A 16951-nucleotide genomic window follows, 5' to 3' on the forward strand; every position below is an offset into this window, starting at 1 on the left:
TTAACTAAATTGTAAATTGAATATAGATTTAGATATTAATAATTAAAATTTTAATGGTTAATATTAAATATTATTTTAGACTTTTAATTTAAGATTTATAAAATAGTATGTAAATTAATCAATATACTGATTAACTATTCTTTGTCTCTAATTAATTACTTTTTAGCGATATTTTAGGTTGTTAGTACATATGATCAGTTTTCCTAAACTTAGAATATATCGTTTTGTATTTGAATGATAATGTTATTAAATAATTCTGAGAAAATATTATTTTCAATTTAATTTTGTTTAGATTTTTTGAATAAAATAATAACTTATTATGATTATTTTATAAGTTTAGGTAAACAAATTAAACAACTTTACATACAAATATTTTTGTAGAAAATTGACCAGTTCAAATTGAAATAAATTAACGTGAATAAACTTTTTTAACCTATATAATTCGAAACTTAAAAATATCAAAATATAAAAATAAAAAAGTAACATTTAACTAATAATTTTAGAAAAAACTTACATACTTAACATATATATATATATATATATATATATATATATATATATATATATATATATGTATATGTATGTATTTGATATTATTCCTCAACCACATCTACAATTTTTCTTTACTATGAAATTTATTTAATGTTTTTATATAAAGTTATAATATTTCAATTTGTAATTAGATGAAAAAAATAAAATTATTTCATTTGAACATTTTCTTCTTAGTAAGCAGGGTAAAATTTTTCATATTTTAAAATATGTAACTAACTTTTTTTATTGTTGCTAAAATAAACTAGAATATCTGCACAATTGGTCAATTTCCTATTATTTTTTTCCAATAATTTTCCAAGATTCTGATGTGAATAATTAGTTATCTCAAAATTGTAACAGTAGCAACTTTTTCTCACATGTGCATAATACATACATATATAGACATTATCACCAACAAAGAGCGTTCCCTGTTCAGTGTGCTGAAGGGAAACGCAGACACACTGATTCATTCACCTACCCTTTTCTCTCGTTCTCGCCGCCACTTCTTCCAAACCCATACTCTGCCCATCTTCTTCAATAATTTTCTCTCAATCTAACCAACCAAATCTTCTTATCACTATCTCTGAAACCATATATCTTGATATTATTTTTATTCTTGTTCAACAACCCCTATCTTCTTCCCTATCTTCACAAGAAACCCAGAAAGAAAGAATCTTTGAGAGGCTCTGATTGATGGGTGGCAGAGGGATTAAGCTCTTTGATGAAGAAAGGAATGGTCTTTTCTCAATTTCCAATTTTGGGTCTCAATGGGGTCAGCGTGTTAACGACCCTATGGCTATGTTTGCTAGCGTTAGTCAAGTGGGAATGGGGTTTGGCGTTCAAGAGCCAAACCCTTCTTCTGGTGATTCCCAGCACAATGGGGGCATGAACATTAGGATCCCTTGCACTGAGTTGTACGTTAGCTATGTTCAATCAGAGGGGAAGGTGAAGATTACTGGGGTTCCTGGGGAAGAAGAGGGGGTGGCGGGTGTTAAGGGGAAGAAGAAGGGTGTCTTTAAAGGGTTGAAGATCAAGGTGAAGAACCCTTCTCTTAGGAGGTTGATTAGTGGTGCCTTTGCTGGGGCAGTGTCACGGACCACTGTGGCACCCTTGGAGACCATTAGGACTCATTTGATGGTAGGAAGTAGTGGGAATTCTACTGGGGAGGTCTTCAGCAATATCATGAAGACTGATGGATGGAAGGGCTTGTTTAGGGGTAATTTTGTTAATGTGATTCGGGTTGCACCCAGCAAGGCCATTGAGGTAATTATATGTGTGTGTGCATCACATTGTATGATTATGTTTTACAGGTTGTTTTGTGTTTGTGGTGAATGGTTTTTGGTTTGCTTATTTGATTGTCTCAAAGTGCCTGCGCGCGCGTGTTTACCTTACTTGTACATTATTTTGTATGGTTATGTTTTACAGTTTTTATGGGATTGTGGTGAATGGTTATGTGTATGTGTATCTACAACATTTTGCATGTTATACTTTATAATTTGTTTTGGGTTTAGGGTGAATGAGTTTTTGCTTGCTTGATTTGATTGCCTCAATCTGTTTGTTGTTTGGACGTTAATTTTGTTTTTTGCTTTATTCTATTGGATTCTTGGTTTGTTTGTGTGTTTCATTATGTCCTGAGGTTTGCTACTATTGGCTGGATTTGTCTTTAGTAGGACCATTTGTATTGTCAATGTAAGTAGAAGTGTCTGGGAGATTCTTGAATTTAGGTTTAATCACCCAGGCTGATCAATATTGTTTCCACCACAATAGAAATATCTGGTTTGGTATCTAGCTAGTTTAATTGTTGGATGGAAGAATTTGTTTAGTTACATCTTCCTGATTGTTTCTTAAATCCTGCTGCAGTTTTGTTGTTTAACTTAGTTGTCTTAATGTTTATAAGGAACTTTAACTTGATTGTTCCTTTGTTTTTTCTTTTTGGTGGCAGACTGGTAGCTCACAGACTAAACAAATGTTAAATGTATAAAATGATCCTTCAGTATGCAACTTGTTTCTAATGGAATATGTGCTCTTTAACTGAGTTGTGTAACTTTTTATCCTATTAAGTCCTAAAATCATTTTCTGATATGACAAGACAAATTGCAACCAAGTGAACTGCATTCTGCCTACATCCTCAAATGGATTTTTTCTGTTGTTGATGTCTTATCATCAGGTTACCTTTCCCTTTAGGATATCAGTTGAGATGTTTAAACAGTTTTAGAAGTCACGCAGCCAATATTGCTTTTCATGGTCCTGTTTTTTGGTAAGTGTCAATTTTGTCATGTATATGTGTTGATTTTAAGGCAAGTAAACTGTATCTAAGTCAACCTAATGTAATGATCTTCCTTGTTTCTTTGGTGATACATATTCAACCACATACATGATATCTCACAGCCCTTTTTTCCCACTGAAGAAAAGCATAAAACCTGTCTCAAAACTTCACTTACAAAGCAAAAAATATTTACACTTGTTTTGTCCTGCATTTTCCTCTTTGATTCCTTTTGATACAGTATCTGAAATGATATGTTTTTATGCATCTGAAAACATTTCACTTTGTTTTCTGCAGCTATTTGTATATGATACTGTTAACAAGAACCTCTCACCAAAGCCAGGGGAGCAGCCTAAACTCGCTATTCCTCCATCATTGATAGCAGGTGCTTGTGCTGGAGTTAGTTCAACAATATGCACATATCCTCTGGAGTTGCTAAAGACTCGTTTAACTATCCAGGTGTGTACATATAAAAGCAAACAAACACTTGTTTTCCAATTAGAAATCATCATGTTTCTGATTAATCTAACAATGTAAATTCATAGAGTATGTCTACATATTCTGTTATTTATCTTATCATGGGACAAAAATAAAAGCAGAATTTAATCTGAACTAGTAATTTTGCAGAGGGGTGTGTATGAAGGTCTACTAGATGCATTCCTGAAAATAGTGAGAGAAGAGGGTGCTGGAGAACTTTACAGAGGCCTCACTCCCAGCCTTATTGGAGTAATACCATATTCTGCAACAAATTACTTTGCATATGACACCTTGAGGAAAGCATACAGAAAAATTTTCAAAAAGGAGAAGATTGGCAATATTGAAACCCTTTTGATAGGATCTGCAGCTGGTGCTATTTCAAGCAGTGCCACATTTCCTCTTGAAGTGGCACGCAAGCACATGCAAGTGGGAGCCCTGAGTGGAAGGCAAATATACAAAAATGTGATTCATGCCCTTGCAAGCATTCTTGAGCAAGAAGGGATTCAAGGATTGTACAAAGGGTTGGGACCTAGCTGCATGAAGTTGGTGCCAGCTGCAGGAATTTCTTTCATGTGCTATGAAGCATGCAAGAGGATACTGGTAGAGGACGATGAAGAGGAGTAGCATCAAGGTTGTAGAAGGACTAGTGTTGGAGCTAAGAGACAGAACTTCATTCTTCAAATTTTGCATATTTCCTTAACTTATTCTGGATTTTTTTTTATTGTTACTGGAATTATTTTGTTTACCCCATAGCAACTTTTGATTACAAATTGGTTATGGAATAATTTTTTTTTTTGGCTTTTCTTTGTCTCTTGCCTATTGGCATTAACTAATATCTCTGCTTAACTGCATATTTTAATGAAAAGAGTCAATTGTTTTTAGTTGTATTTTTCCTTGCAATTTCAAAAAAATGTTTTATCTTATACCAATCATTGTTTATCTAACTGAAGTTGCAAGATAACACTTATTTGTTCTCACTGGAATTTGGTGATACCTTCTAATGAGTGGATGAAAGTTATTAATCCTTCTTTTTAGGGTTATATGTTGATGGAAATGCTTACAAAGATTTAAACGTTTGAGTGAGAAGTTGGAAATTATTTCGAATATACTTTTGATGTTCCTCACCACTTAAAAAAAAGACATATTTTCTCCCAATTCTGTTTTGCTTTTTTTAGGAAATACTTACAATTTTTGTTATGAAAAATGATTTGCAAAAAAAGCAACCAATTTGTTCACAAAATAATTTGTATAAAACATTTTTCACAAAAAAAATTGTAAGAAATACTCACAAATTTTATAATTTTGTAAGAAATAATTATTTGTCAATTGAAACTCTTAAAAGAAATAGTAAAAGAAAAATATTTTTTTACAAAATTTTGTAACAAATTTGTAATTTTTTTCATGGAATATAAACATTTTAGTATGGCCTTACGTTGCTATAAATTATATTTTTTTATTGAAGATATTGCATTAATTTATAAGATAATAAATGCATATAAAAATGGAGTTTTTGTTATATATATTTAATTTAAGAGATAAATATGAGGTATTTAATGTAAAAATTATACATTGATCATTTATTTTTATAGATATGCTGATAATATTATAGGTCTATTATATTTAATAACTTATTTTCAATGAGCTAATCTTCTCTTAGTAGTTTTCATTTTTGAAATAGTATTTGTTAATTTGATGGGTATGAAATTTGTGTTTTGTTTTTGTTTTTGTCTAATAAGAATATATTAATAACATTTATTATTAAATAATTTTGTTATTAAAGATTAGGAATACATCTATTCATTATCGGATCCGCAACAAAAAAAATCTATTTGTTATCAATATGTTTGTGTACATACATATTTAAAAAATATTCGCATGTATTTTTAAAACTTGTATGTATTTGTGAATACCCGCAAACATTTAAAAAAAATATTTTATTAAATTTTAAAATAAAATTTAAATAAAATTATAAAAAAATATAAAATATAATATAAAGTAACTTAAATTTAACCTAATAAGATATAAATTAATTTTAATTTTAATTAAATTTTAACTTAATAAAATATAAATAAAAATTTTTTTTTTATTTTTTGCGGGTAGTAAATACATGTTGATACATATAGTACAATACTCGCACATAATCTGTTTATAAGTAGATATTAAAATATTCATTTTCCATTAATCATAAATAATAAATACTTACAAGTATCAAGTATCCAGTCACGGAATTTATTCACAAATAACTACAAACACAAATATTTTTATCATTCTAATAAATATCAAAATAAACGAAATATAATATTATTAAAAAGTCGATATTAGAGAAACACACCTTTTTTTTTAATTGTCAAATAATAATAGTAATCGCATATACACATTCACAATATTTAAAGGATTTTTATACTACATAACAATCCTCTGAAAAAACTTAAAGAATATTGTTATTAGCGAAACATTAATTTCAATATTCAAATATTTGTAAAATTTTAATTTTCTTTCTTAATTTAGTTCACACAATTCTAAATATATTTTTTAATGATATTAAAAAGCGTAAATCCAAGACTTAAAAGTAGTGTTGTCACCCAAACTTCTTTCATCAGCTAAATATTTTCTTTATATTCCACGTCAATCTTTCAACACTAATATCACGTGCTGCCAAAATGCATTCTCACACTACAAAATTCTCAAAATATTTTTCCTAATTCTAAAAATAGTAGAAAACTGATATGATCAAAATAATAAACTAAAGAAGAAAAGACTTATTTTGCCATGTCAGATAAGCTTATATTATAAGACTTAATCCTAGTCCAGTGTACCGTACAACCTTTCTGCATACAACTAGACGATCATCTAAGACTATACAGGCTGATCATCTCAGCCGACCGACCATCAGATCATCCAGCAGGCCGATCACATGGTTGGGTTATAAATGATAATAGCTCATTAAAGTCTCTAATGAAGATTAAAACGTGATTGGATTGGCGAAAGGTAAAAGTTCATTACAATCAGTATAAATAAAAGTCTCAGGTATGATTTCGAGAATAGATTACACATGATGCACTATATATATGCATTACTTACCGCTCGATTACATTACTAACTTGAGCATCAGAGTGCCTTTGACAGGTGCCCGCTCGCTTGGCTTGGAGAAGGAGGAGGACAACCACCTGGAGTGCATGGAGAAACGTCTGATTGGTCTTCAACCTAGTGCATGGAGCAGCGTCTGTCCGCCCTGAGCCCCGCCCATTCGATCTTCAATAATGCTTGGTCTGTCAGGTCTGCAAGGTCCGCCCAGTCTTCAAGGTTCCTCCAGCCATCCACACAATCTTGAGTGCTTTGAGTACAGGACGTCAACCCTATATCCAAAACATTTTGGCACCCACTGTGGGACAGAGCGACATCCCCTGTGATCCACGAGGAACCAGACAAGGACACAGTCTCAGCATCATTTTGTCGACCCGGCCCCTACATATTGATCCGGATTGAAGAAACTCTCTCCATTAAGTGATTTTACACTTGGATTCGATTTCACGGCAGTCCATGGTCGCATTCGTCCAGCCTTATCTTAGGCCTCAACTTCAAGGCCGACCATGGCCCCAATTGTCGGACCTTAACTTGACCTTAACTCCATGGTCTCCCATGACCGTAATCGTCCAGCCCCAATTGCTCGGTTGTCCATGACCTTATGTACAGCCAAATTTGGCATCAAACATTTGGCCCTTCGGCCTCAATTATCCTGCCATTCGGCCCCAATTGCTCGACCCTCCAGCCTCACAGGGACTTAGCCAAATTTGGAATCAAACATTCGGCCCTTCGGCCTCAACTGCTCAGTCGTCCATGGCCTCACAGGTACTTAGCCAAAATTTGGCATCAAACATTCGGCCCTTCGGCCTCAACTTCTCGGTCGTCCACAACCTCAACTGCTCGACCGTCCATCAACCACTGTCACCCGGAGCCAAAGGAGTGAGTTCTTTAGTGAACTGCCAACTTAACTGGGCGGTGAACGGTGAGTTCATAAAGAACCATTGCCGCCCGACTCTAGATATAGCCCAAGTTGATGAACGACGAGTTCCTCAAGGAACCACTATCAACTTGGTCGGGCGGTGAACGGTGAGTTCATTAAAGAATTGTTGTCGCCTGATTCCAGACAAAGCCCGAGTTGAGGAATGGCGAGTTCCTCTAGGAACCACTATCAACTTGGCCGGGCGATAAACGACAAGTTCATTACAGAACCATTGTCGTCCGATTCCAGACAAAGCCCAAGTTGATGAACGACGAGTTTCTCAAGGAACAAGTCAACTTGGACGAGCGGTGAACGACGATCCTATGGCTTCAACCGTTTGGCCTTACATTGACCTCAAGCATCTGGCCTCAACGTCTCGGTCGTTCGGCTTCACAGATTTCAGCCATTCGGCTTCAACCTTTCAGCCATTCGGCCCCAACTACTCGTCCATCCAACCTCACAGAGACTTAGCCAAACTTGGGATCCAGCATCCGACCCCAACTGTCTGGCCATTCGGCCTCAACGTCTCGGTCATTCGACCTCACAGGTTTCAACCATTCGGCCTCAACCTTTCGGTCATTCGGCCCCAACTGCTCGCCCATCAGACCTCACAGAGACTTAGCCAAACTTGGCATCCAGCATCCAGCCATTTGGCCCCAACTGTCCGGCCATCCGACCTCAACATCTCGGTTGTTTCGGCCTCACAGGTTTTAGCCATTCGACCTCAACCTTTCGGCCATTTGGCCCTAACTACTCTGCCATCTAACCTCACAAGTTTCATCCATTCGACCTCAACCTTTCGGTTATTCGGCCCTAATTGTTCAGCCGTCCAACCTCACAGAGACTTAACCAAACTTGGCATCCAGCATCTGGCCATTCGCCCCCAATTGTCCAACCATCCAACCACAAAGGTTTCAGCCATTCGGCCTCAACCTTTCGGCTATTCGTTCGCAACTGTCCGGCCATTCGGCCCCAAATGCTCGGCCCTCCGGCCTCACAGGGATCTAGCCAAATTTGGCATCCAGCATTCGACCATGCGGAAACAACGTCTCGGTCGTTCGGCCTCACGGGCTTCATCCAATCGGCCACAACCTTCCGGCCATTTAGCCCCAACTGTCCGGCCATCCAGCCTCAACGTCTTGGTCATTGGGTATCACAGGTTTCAGCCATTTGGCCTCAACCTTTCGGCCATTCGGTCCCAACTGCTCGGCCATCCAACCTCACAAAGACTTAGCCAAACTTGGCATCTAGCATCTGGTCATTCGGTCCCAACTATCCAGCCATCCAACCTCAACGTCTCGGTCGTTCGGCCTGACAGGTTTTAGCCATTCGGCCTCAACCTTTCAGCCATACGGCCCTAATTGCTCGATCATCCAACCTGACAGAGACTTAACCAAACATGGCATCCAACATCTGGCCATTCGGCCCCAACTGTCCGGTCATCCACCTTAATTGCTCGGCCATCCGGCCTCAAAGGTTTCAGCCATTCGGCCTCAACCTTTCGGTTATTCTGCTGCAACTGTCCGACCATCCGGCCCCAACTACTCGACCATCCGACCTCACAAGGACTTAGCCAAATTTGGCATCCAGCATTCGGCCATGTGGCCTCAATGTCTCGGTCATTCGGCCGTTCGGCCTCACAAGCTTCAACCATTCGGCCTCAACCTTTTGGTCATTCGACCTCAACTGCTCGGTCATCCGGCCTCACATGATCTATATTGTTTGGCCTTACGTTGGCCTCAAGCATCCGACCATTTGGCCCCAACCGTTCGGCCTTACATTGGTCTCAACTACTCGGTCTCATGTGGCCTCGACCGCTCGGCCTTTCATGGCCCCGCAGGTACTTAGTGAAATTCGGCTTCCAACCATCAACTATTCGGACATTCGTCCTCAACAACTTTTCCTTCCATGGCCTAGCAACCATCTAGCCTTATAGTGGCCTCAAGTTATTCGGTCGTTCGGCCTCAAGCTCTCGGTCATTCGGCCCCAACATCTCAGTCATTAGGCTTCAAGCTCTCGACCATTCGGCTACCAGCTCTCGTCCATTCGACCTCAACTATTCTTCTTCAAAGGAATCCCGACCGGTGACCGTGGATCTTCAACAAAGATATATCGGTCGGCCTCAACGAGAGTGGGCGATCGTGGATCTTCATGACTTGTTACTTAAAGTAAGGATCAGCAGATTATCCAGCTCGGCCGACGAAGGCACGACTCATTTTCCATCCACTCATCAACAAGCAAAGAGGAATTATAGACGAAATCAAATCAGAGAACTCGTCCTTTTCAGGAAGGTCATCTACAAAACCCCTTCGCATCATTAAATATCATGCTTGGGCTTGGGGGGCTGATGTACCGTACGGCCTCCTGCGCAGGACCAGGCCGATCGTCCAAGACGACCACACAGGCCGACCATCCGAGTCGACCGAACATCAGACCAACCAACAGGCCGACCACATGGTTAGGTTATAAACTATAATAGCTCATTAAATCCCCTAATGAAGATTAAGGCGTGATTTGGCCGTCATGAGGCCGACGAAAGGTAAAAGTCCATTACAACCAATATAATAAAAGTCCCAGGTATGATTTCGAGAACAGACTGTACACAATGCACTATATATATGCATTACTTACCGCTCGGTTACATTACTAACTTGAGCGTCAGAATGTCTTTGCCAGGTGCCCGCTCGCCCGGCTTGGAGAAGGAGGAGGACGACCACTTGGAGCGCACGGAGAAACGTCTGATCGGTCTTTAACCTAGTGCATGGAGCAACGTCCGTCCACCCTGAGTCCCGCCCGTCCGATCTTCAATAATGCTTAGTTTGTCCGGTCTGCAACGTCCACCCAGTCTTCAAAGTTCGTCCAGTCATCCACACAATCTTGAGTGCTTTGAGTATAGGACGTCAACTCTATATCCGAAACAATTATTATTTTCAACATTAGTTTGGTTGGTAAAACTAAAAACGGGATACAAATTGTAAAATTTGTGTTCATCTCAATTTTACACTTCAAATGTTTTAGCTTCCATCTCTAAAAATAAGAGAAAAGATAGCTTAACAAATAACATAATAAAATCAATTAACAAAAAATATAGTGACACTATCAACGAATATATTTGAGGCCTTGAAATCTATGTATATAACTTGCTTTTTTTATGTGTGAGAGTTCATGAATGTGTGGCTTTAGTGAATGGAAAGGGAGGATTTCAAGGTCAGTCCATCCTATCCCCAACCGCAACCCACTTTTTATGGGTTTTGGGGGTTGGAGCTTCAGAAAAATCTCCCTCTTGAATGGAAAAAGAAATAAGGGTCTTAATTTTAAATCGGTTAGAATCAGTCCATAAGATAGGGGTTAAAATGATATATCTAATTTTTAGTAACTGAAGTAAAGTTTTAACACTTATTCCTTCAATTCAATAGAATAATAGTTTGAATAATTTTAAGGCTTAATACCTCTTTTGGTCCCTCTTTAGGAGGGCAATGTTCAAGTTCGTCCTACCTTTTTTAAAATGTTCAATGTCGTCCCAACTTGTGAAAAAAGTGTGCAATTAAATCCTTTTTGGTCACGGCGTTAAAAATTTAACGATGCAGCTGACAGCGCGGAGTGATCTGTGCAATGTGGCTGTTTAGGTTCATAACGTGACAATGACAGTGATTTTCATTAAAGATCACGTGGCACTGGCAGTGATTTTCATCAAGAGGGGTTAGGGTCTGGTTTCCTCCCAATTTAATATTGAAAGGGAAATGAGCTTCCAATGCTTGAAATTGAGGATTCGAAATAAATTGTAGAGGATTATTAAACTGGAATGAATTGTAGCCATTACGAAATGGCATTTCATAACTAAATATAGAACTTGCTTGAAACTCAAAAAATGAACACCAGAAAGAAGCAGCAGGTTGCAATTGGGCTTTCCTAAGTTTCATAAAGAACAAAGCAAGGATTAATAAGATATGGAAGATGCAGAAGTGTTTCAGCCGTTCTAATCCAAACATTCAAATGTTATAATTTAGTGGGATAGAGCAGGTAAAAGGGTAAGTAAAAGGTTTTTAAAATTAAACAAGGGGGAGTAAAAGGTTTAACTTTAAATCTCAAGAAAAGGAAAAAGGTTTGCTTCCTTTCTTTCCTCAAGTATCCTAGAACAGGGGGGAAATACTCTCCCTCCATCCGATCACCAACCTTCCTTTACATTTTCCTCTACTTTCTTCTCCAACTCGAGACAAAATCATCCAAACATAGCTTAAACATTGATTCCATCCAGTGGTAAAAATCATGGGAGGAAACCAAACCCTTTGGTTTCCTCTACAAGCACCATCATGGGACAAACGAGAAGATCCTTTGGCCCAGCTTTTCGAAAACAAAGAACACCCTTGGGAAGCCATTCCTATGTCTCCCCAAACACTTCCCAAACCTTAAAGACCAATTGGGAGGAAACCAAACCCTAACCCCTCTTAATGAAAATCATTGCCACTGTCACGTGAACTTTAATGAAAATCACTGTCACTGTCACATTATGAACCTAAACAGCCACGTTGCACATATCACTCCACGCTGTCAGCTGGATCGTTAAATATTTAACGCTATGACCAAAAAGGATTTAATTGTACACTTTTTTTACAAGTTGGGACGACATTGAACTTTTAAAAAAGGTAGGACGGACTTGAACATTGCCCCCTAAAGAGGGACCAAAAGAGATATTAAGTCTAATTTTAATTTAATATATTTTTTAAAATAAGTCCATATAAATTTTTTTATGTTATGATAACATGTAAACTTTAATTAGTAATGTGTTATTCAGTATTTATACTATGTATAATTGTTGAAACACTCTAATTATAAGTTTGATGAATAAATAAAATTATATATATATATATATATATCGACTATTTTTTATAAAAAAATGAATTAAATAAAAAAGGTGTAAAATAGTAGAACAAAATTATAAAAATGATAATTATAATAATAGTAATAATAATAATATATAATAAAAGAATTAGACAAACTTTTTCATTTGATGGCTATGTACCCTTTATGGGAGTGACTAAATAAGACATGCATAAAAGAGAGACAAACATAAAGCTGAATGCAATAACAAATTTATTAATGTTCTTTACATGAAACATGCCGAAAAAAGAAAGGAAACTTACAATTCAATACTTAAGAAAAGAAAAATAACATAAAAGTATTACAGTAACAAGTAACAGTTCTTAAAGACTTGATCCGCTGACCAATTATTCATTATTGAAGAACCGAAACACTGATGCATATTTCACTTTTCAACAAATGTGTGGAAATCTCTTCCTCACTCACCCTTCTTTGCTTCCACTGCTTACTTCCTTACTTGCATCATTTCCCTTTAAGAACATCAACAGTGAAATTAGACAATTCTTTTTTTATATAATTTTTTCTTATATAATGGTTAACTTGATAGTTATTTAGTTAAGAGTGAGACTATGATGGTTATGAGATAATATGATTTAGCAAAGAAACATATCTTACCAGCAGGGAGAGGTATCAAGGAAATGTCATTCTTTAATCCAACAGTGACTCCAAATGTCTCAGTCATGTCAAAGGCTTCACTTTTGATTCCATTAGGAAGCTTCCAATCAAAGTGAAACAACAAAACAGCAAGAGTGACTTCAACAGTTGGCAAGCCAAAGGAAATGCCAGGACAGATTCTTCTTCCAGCACCAAAGGGAATGAACTCAAAATGATTCCCTTTAAGATCAATGGAGCTGCCAATGAATCTCTCTGGATAAAACCTCTCAGCTTCACTCCAGTACTTTGGGTCTCTTCCAATTGCCCAAGCATTTATCAATACCTTAGTTTTTTCTGGTATCTCATACCCATCAATCACACATGTCTCTGCACATTCTCTTGGAACCAGAAGAACTCCTGGTGGGTGTAACCTTAGGGTTTCTTTAATAACAAATTTCAAGTATTGTAGTTCATTCATGCAAATCTCATCAACCCTTCCCTTTTCTTTGAACACCTCTCTCACTTCATCTTGTGCTTTCTTCATCACTCTTGGATTCTTCATCATCTCTGCCATTGCCCAGTTTATGGTAGTTGCCACAGGCTCAACTCCAGCTACAAAAATGTCCTGCAATGCAAGACACACTTCTTTATGGATTTCATTTTAGGATTTCATATTTTAATTCTATAAAGGGCATGAAATCTTTACCATGATTACTGCTTTGATATTGTTAATGGTTAAGCAAACTTCATGGTTACTGTCACTGGCATCATGGAAGTTTAGGAGAACATCTACCAAATCTTCGACTGATTCATGGCCATGTTGGGCTTTGGATCTTGCTACTCTGTGTTCATTGATGATGGCTTCCAGTATCCGATCCATTTGTTGATGCACCTTCTCAAGCATAGGCCTCAAACCAGTGAGATGTTGAAGCCATGTAGCAGAAGGAAACAACTCTCCTATGTCAAAACCTCCTGCACCAAGCACTCCTTGTTGGACTATCGACATGAACTCATCGTTGTCTTTGGTGCGCTTCTGCCCCAGAGCAGCTCTTGAAATGATGTTATACATTGATGAGGACACTGCTTTAGTGAGGTTGATGGGGGACCCTCCAACATGTGAACTAATAATTTGAACCAGATTGGTGAGTTCTTCTTCTCTGATCGGTTGGAATGAACTGACACGTTTCGGGGACAGAAGCTCCATGGTGCAGATTCTTCGTATCTTTTTCCAGTAACTTCCGTAAGGTGCAAAAGCAATGTTTGTGTATCCATAAGAGGCTATATCTGCTGCCAGAAGTTTAGGTCTCGATGCAAAGGTTGCATCATGTGTTTTCATGATCTCTTTGGCATACTCTGCTGAGGAAACAACGATTATGAAGATCTCTCCTAGCTGGAGATGCATCATGGGTCCGTATATTTTGGCTAAGTCTCTTAGTTTTCGGTGTGGTGTGGATGAAACAAGATGGTGCAAGTTTCCTATAACAGGAAGCTTCCATGGTCCAGGGGGTATGTTTAGTGATGATGACTTGCATTTTTTGTTGAGGTTTCTCCCTAGTTTCAGTGCCACAATCATGCAGAGGAGAAAGGAAAAGATAAGGAGTATTTCAGAATCCATGGTGCAAAAAGTTAATGGTAAAAGGTTCTGCAACTCATGATATATATATATATATAAAGATTGATTGGTGGTGGTGAATATGAAGGGAGAATCCAAGACATGTTCCTTTCCCCATGTTGTTCTTTACCCCCATGTTCTTAAATGAAGAAAACGATAGGTAGATAAACAGGTGAGAAGATCAACCACCCTTGTTGTTCCAATTTAATAACTACAAGACCAAGGTATTTATTTTAAAATATTTTAAAGCCATGTTGTGTAGTAGATGTGACAAGTGATATGTCATAAGTATAATTACAATATCTAAAAGATCTTTAAAAATTTTACATCCACCAGTCATATAAAATATATTATATAAGGCTCGTAGTCTTATCTCATTTATGAGCTGCGTTTGTAAGTTGAATTAGCTTCTTATCCAATTTTTGTTTCTAATCAAAGATAGAGCTTTGTGTAAAAATTCACGTGGGAGTACATACAATCCAATACTATTATCAATAATATAAAAGTTGTTTTTTTTTTCACGGATGCTGAGAAATTTCAAACATAAACGAGGGAAATAGGTAAATTTTAAGAAAAATTATGAAAATAAACAAATCGTGCAACTTTCATTTAACTTCAAATGAAAAAGTTCTCTGTTGAAAAGTGGGAGTCGATCACCCCTTACGATTTCAATAGGAAAGTCGATCACCTTAGTCCGGGTTGAAATGATGAGTTCGACCAATTTTATAAATTTTGGTATGAAGTTAAGCTCGACGAGACAAAACAAACTGACGATGTTGAATCCGACAATAATATTGTGGAGCTCGATTAGATGTAGTTGAGCTCGAAAAGTATCATTCCTAACATCATATGACAGTATTTCAGAAAGAAAATTTCTTAGAGTAAAAATTATTTGTCTGCACGACACTTCATATTAACACTAAACTTTAATATGAAGTGTTGTGTAGACTTTTATTATACGTTTAGCCGAGCTCCACAACATCATTGTTGAGTTCAATATCGTTAGTTCGAATTTTGTGTAGTTTTGTCGAGCTTAACTTCATCCTAGTCGAGCTCTATAAAACTTGGCCAAGGTTGTCATTTTAATCTGGACTAGGGTGACCAACTTTTACTATTGAAGTTGTGAGAGGTAGCCAACTTTAATGACTTCAGTGTTAAAACCGTTCAAGGGGTGACAGACTTCCTCTTTCTAACAATATTAAAACGAAAATTTTGTAGAAGACTGACAACTTCTTCATTTGAAGAAAATTACACTACTTGCTTATTTTTATAATTTTTTTAAAATTTATCTATTTTTCTTAATTTATAATTTAAATTTGCACACATAAAAAACCTAAAAAATTAGATGAGATAAAAGAGTATACCAGATGTTGTTAGGATTGTCACCAAAGCATATGAGGTCTAGTCATATCAAATATACATGAATTAAACCAATCTAGAACACAAAAAAGTAATCATATTTATTACTGCATGTTTCAAAAGAATTCGTCTCATATCAAACAATTCAAGTAATTAAATAATAGATAATAATAAATAAGCATTTTTTTCAGATATTATATTAACTATATTTGACTAGAAATTAATATTTGATGTAATTCATATCATAGTCAAATTCTAGGAATTAAGGATTAGGGTGAATCAGTACCACCAAAATCTCAATCAATCTTTAAGGAAACTAACACTTTTGTTCATTGTTAAATATAAAATAGATATACATGTTTATTTTATATTTATCTAACAGTCATAATGAGACGGTAAATGATATAAAATCGGTTGTTTTTTTTTAGTTTATTAAAGTATTTTTAGTTTTTTTAGTTTATGTTTTTATTTTATTTAAAATTTGTGCATGCTAATTAATTGCAGAGTAATGAAATTTTATAATTTAAATCGCGTATGGTCTTTTCCTATATTTCAATAATTACCACTTTCTAAAATAAATTTAATACACAAATTTTGAAAATAATTTAATTAATTAATTCATTCTTTATAAGTAATCGCTTAAGTGCTACTGAACATAGGCTTAAGTAACGAACTCGTTGTTTTAAAACAAATGCTTACGTTTAGCTTAATGACTTTTTCACAATGTAACTTCACTTCAAACGCCTTATCTCTTGTTTAAGCAATCTAGCTTAAGTGGAAGTTTAATATATATTTAAGGAATGAAAATGTATAACAAATTCTTTTACAAGATACTTTTGTCATTAATATAATTTTGCAACAACTTTATGACAATGTATTTTTTATAAAGATGTGAACCTCACAAATTTTTCATATAAATTTAGAAAATATAGATTGTCAATGTCTATATGTATAAAGACTTCTTTCTCGTCACAAAATATCATCATAAATAAATAGATTTTTGTAGTACAATTGTATATTTCAAATTCACTAGTGCAAAAAAATATATATGCGTTCAACATTCAACCACTGAATAGTTAACGTTAATGGTGACATTTTTGTAAATAAATGCAATTGTAGAACGTCGAAGTCTTATTCAATATTTAAACCAGCGCGTCATTCTCTTTCTTCTTTCTTCTTTCTTTTAAACCACCAATAGTGTATGAGTTCAACGTAATATTTGTCAAGCCAAAAG

The 16951-nt window shown here is 35.9% G+C and overlaps 2 protein-coding genes across 2 annotated transcripts; one reads left to right on the plus strand and one right to left on the minus strand.

Moving 5' to 3' along the window:
- The first annotated feature begins 946 nt into the window (after positions 1-946).
- LOC124823085 (adenine nucleotide transporter BT1, chloroplastic/mitochondrial-like) lies at positions 947-4071 on the plus strand. Its single transcript, XM_047295225.2, has 3 exons — positions 947-1794; positions 3092-3253; positions 3422-4071. Exons 1-3 carry the CDS (start codon positions 1225-1227, stop codon positions 3893-3895), a joined length of 1206 nt encoding a protein of 401 aa, XP_047151181.2. The 5' UTR covers positions 947-1224; the 3' UTR covers positions 3896-4071.
- Positions 4072-12342: 8271 nt separating this feature from the next.
- On the minus strand, positions 12343-14378 carry LOC148204918 (cytochrome P450 71D11-like). The gene is made up of 3 exons (XM_088109534.1): positions 13453-14378; positions 12768-13371; positions 12343-12622 (listed from the first exon to the last, which is right to left on the minus strand). The coding sequence occupies exons 1-3, from the start codon at positions 14359-14361 to the stop codon at positions 12615-12617; spliced, it is 1521 nt and encodes a 506-aa protein (XP_087965660.1). The 5' UTR covers positions 14362-14378; the 3' UTR covers positions 12343-12614.
- Positions 14379-16951: the final 2573 nt, after the last annotated feature.

Source organism: Vigna umbellata, chromosome 1 (genome assembly GCF_029865625.1).
Source record: "Vigna umbellata cultivar VRB3 chromosome 1, Vumbellata_1.0, whole genome shotgun sequence".
Taxonomy (NCBI): domain Eukaryota; kingdom Viridiplantae; phylum Streptophyta; class Magnoliopsida; order Fabales; family Fabaceae; genus Vigna; species Vigna umbellata.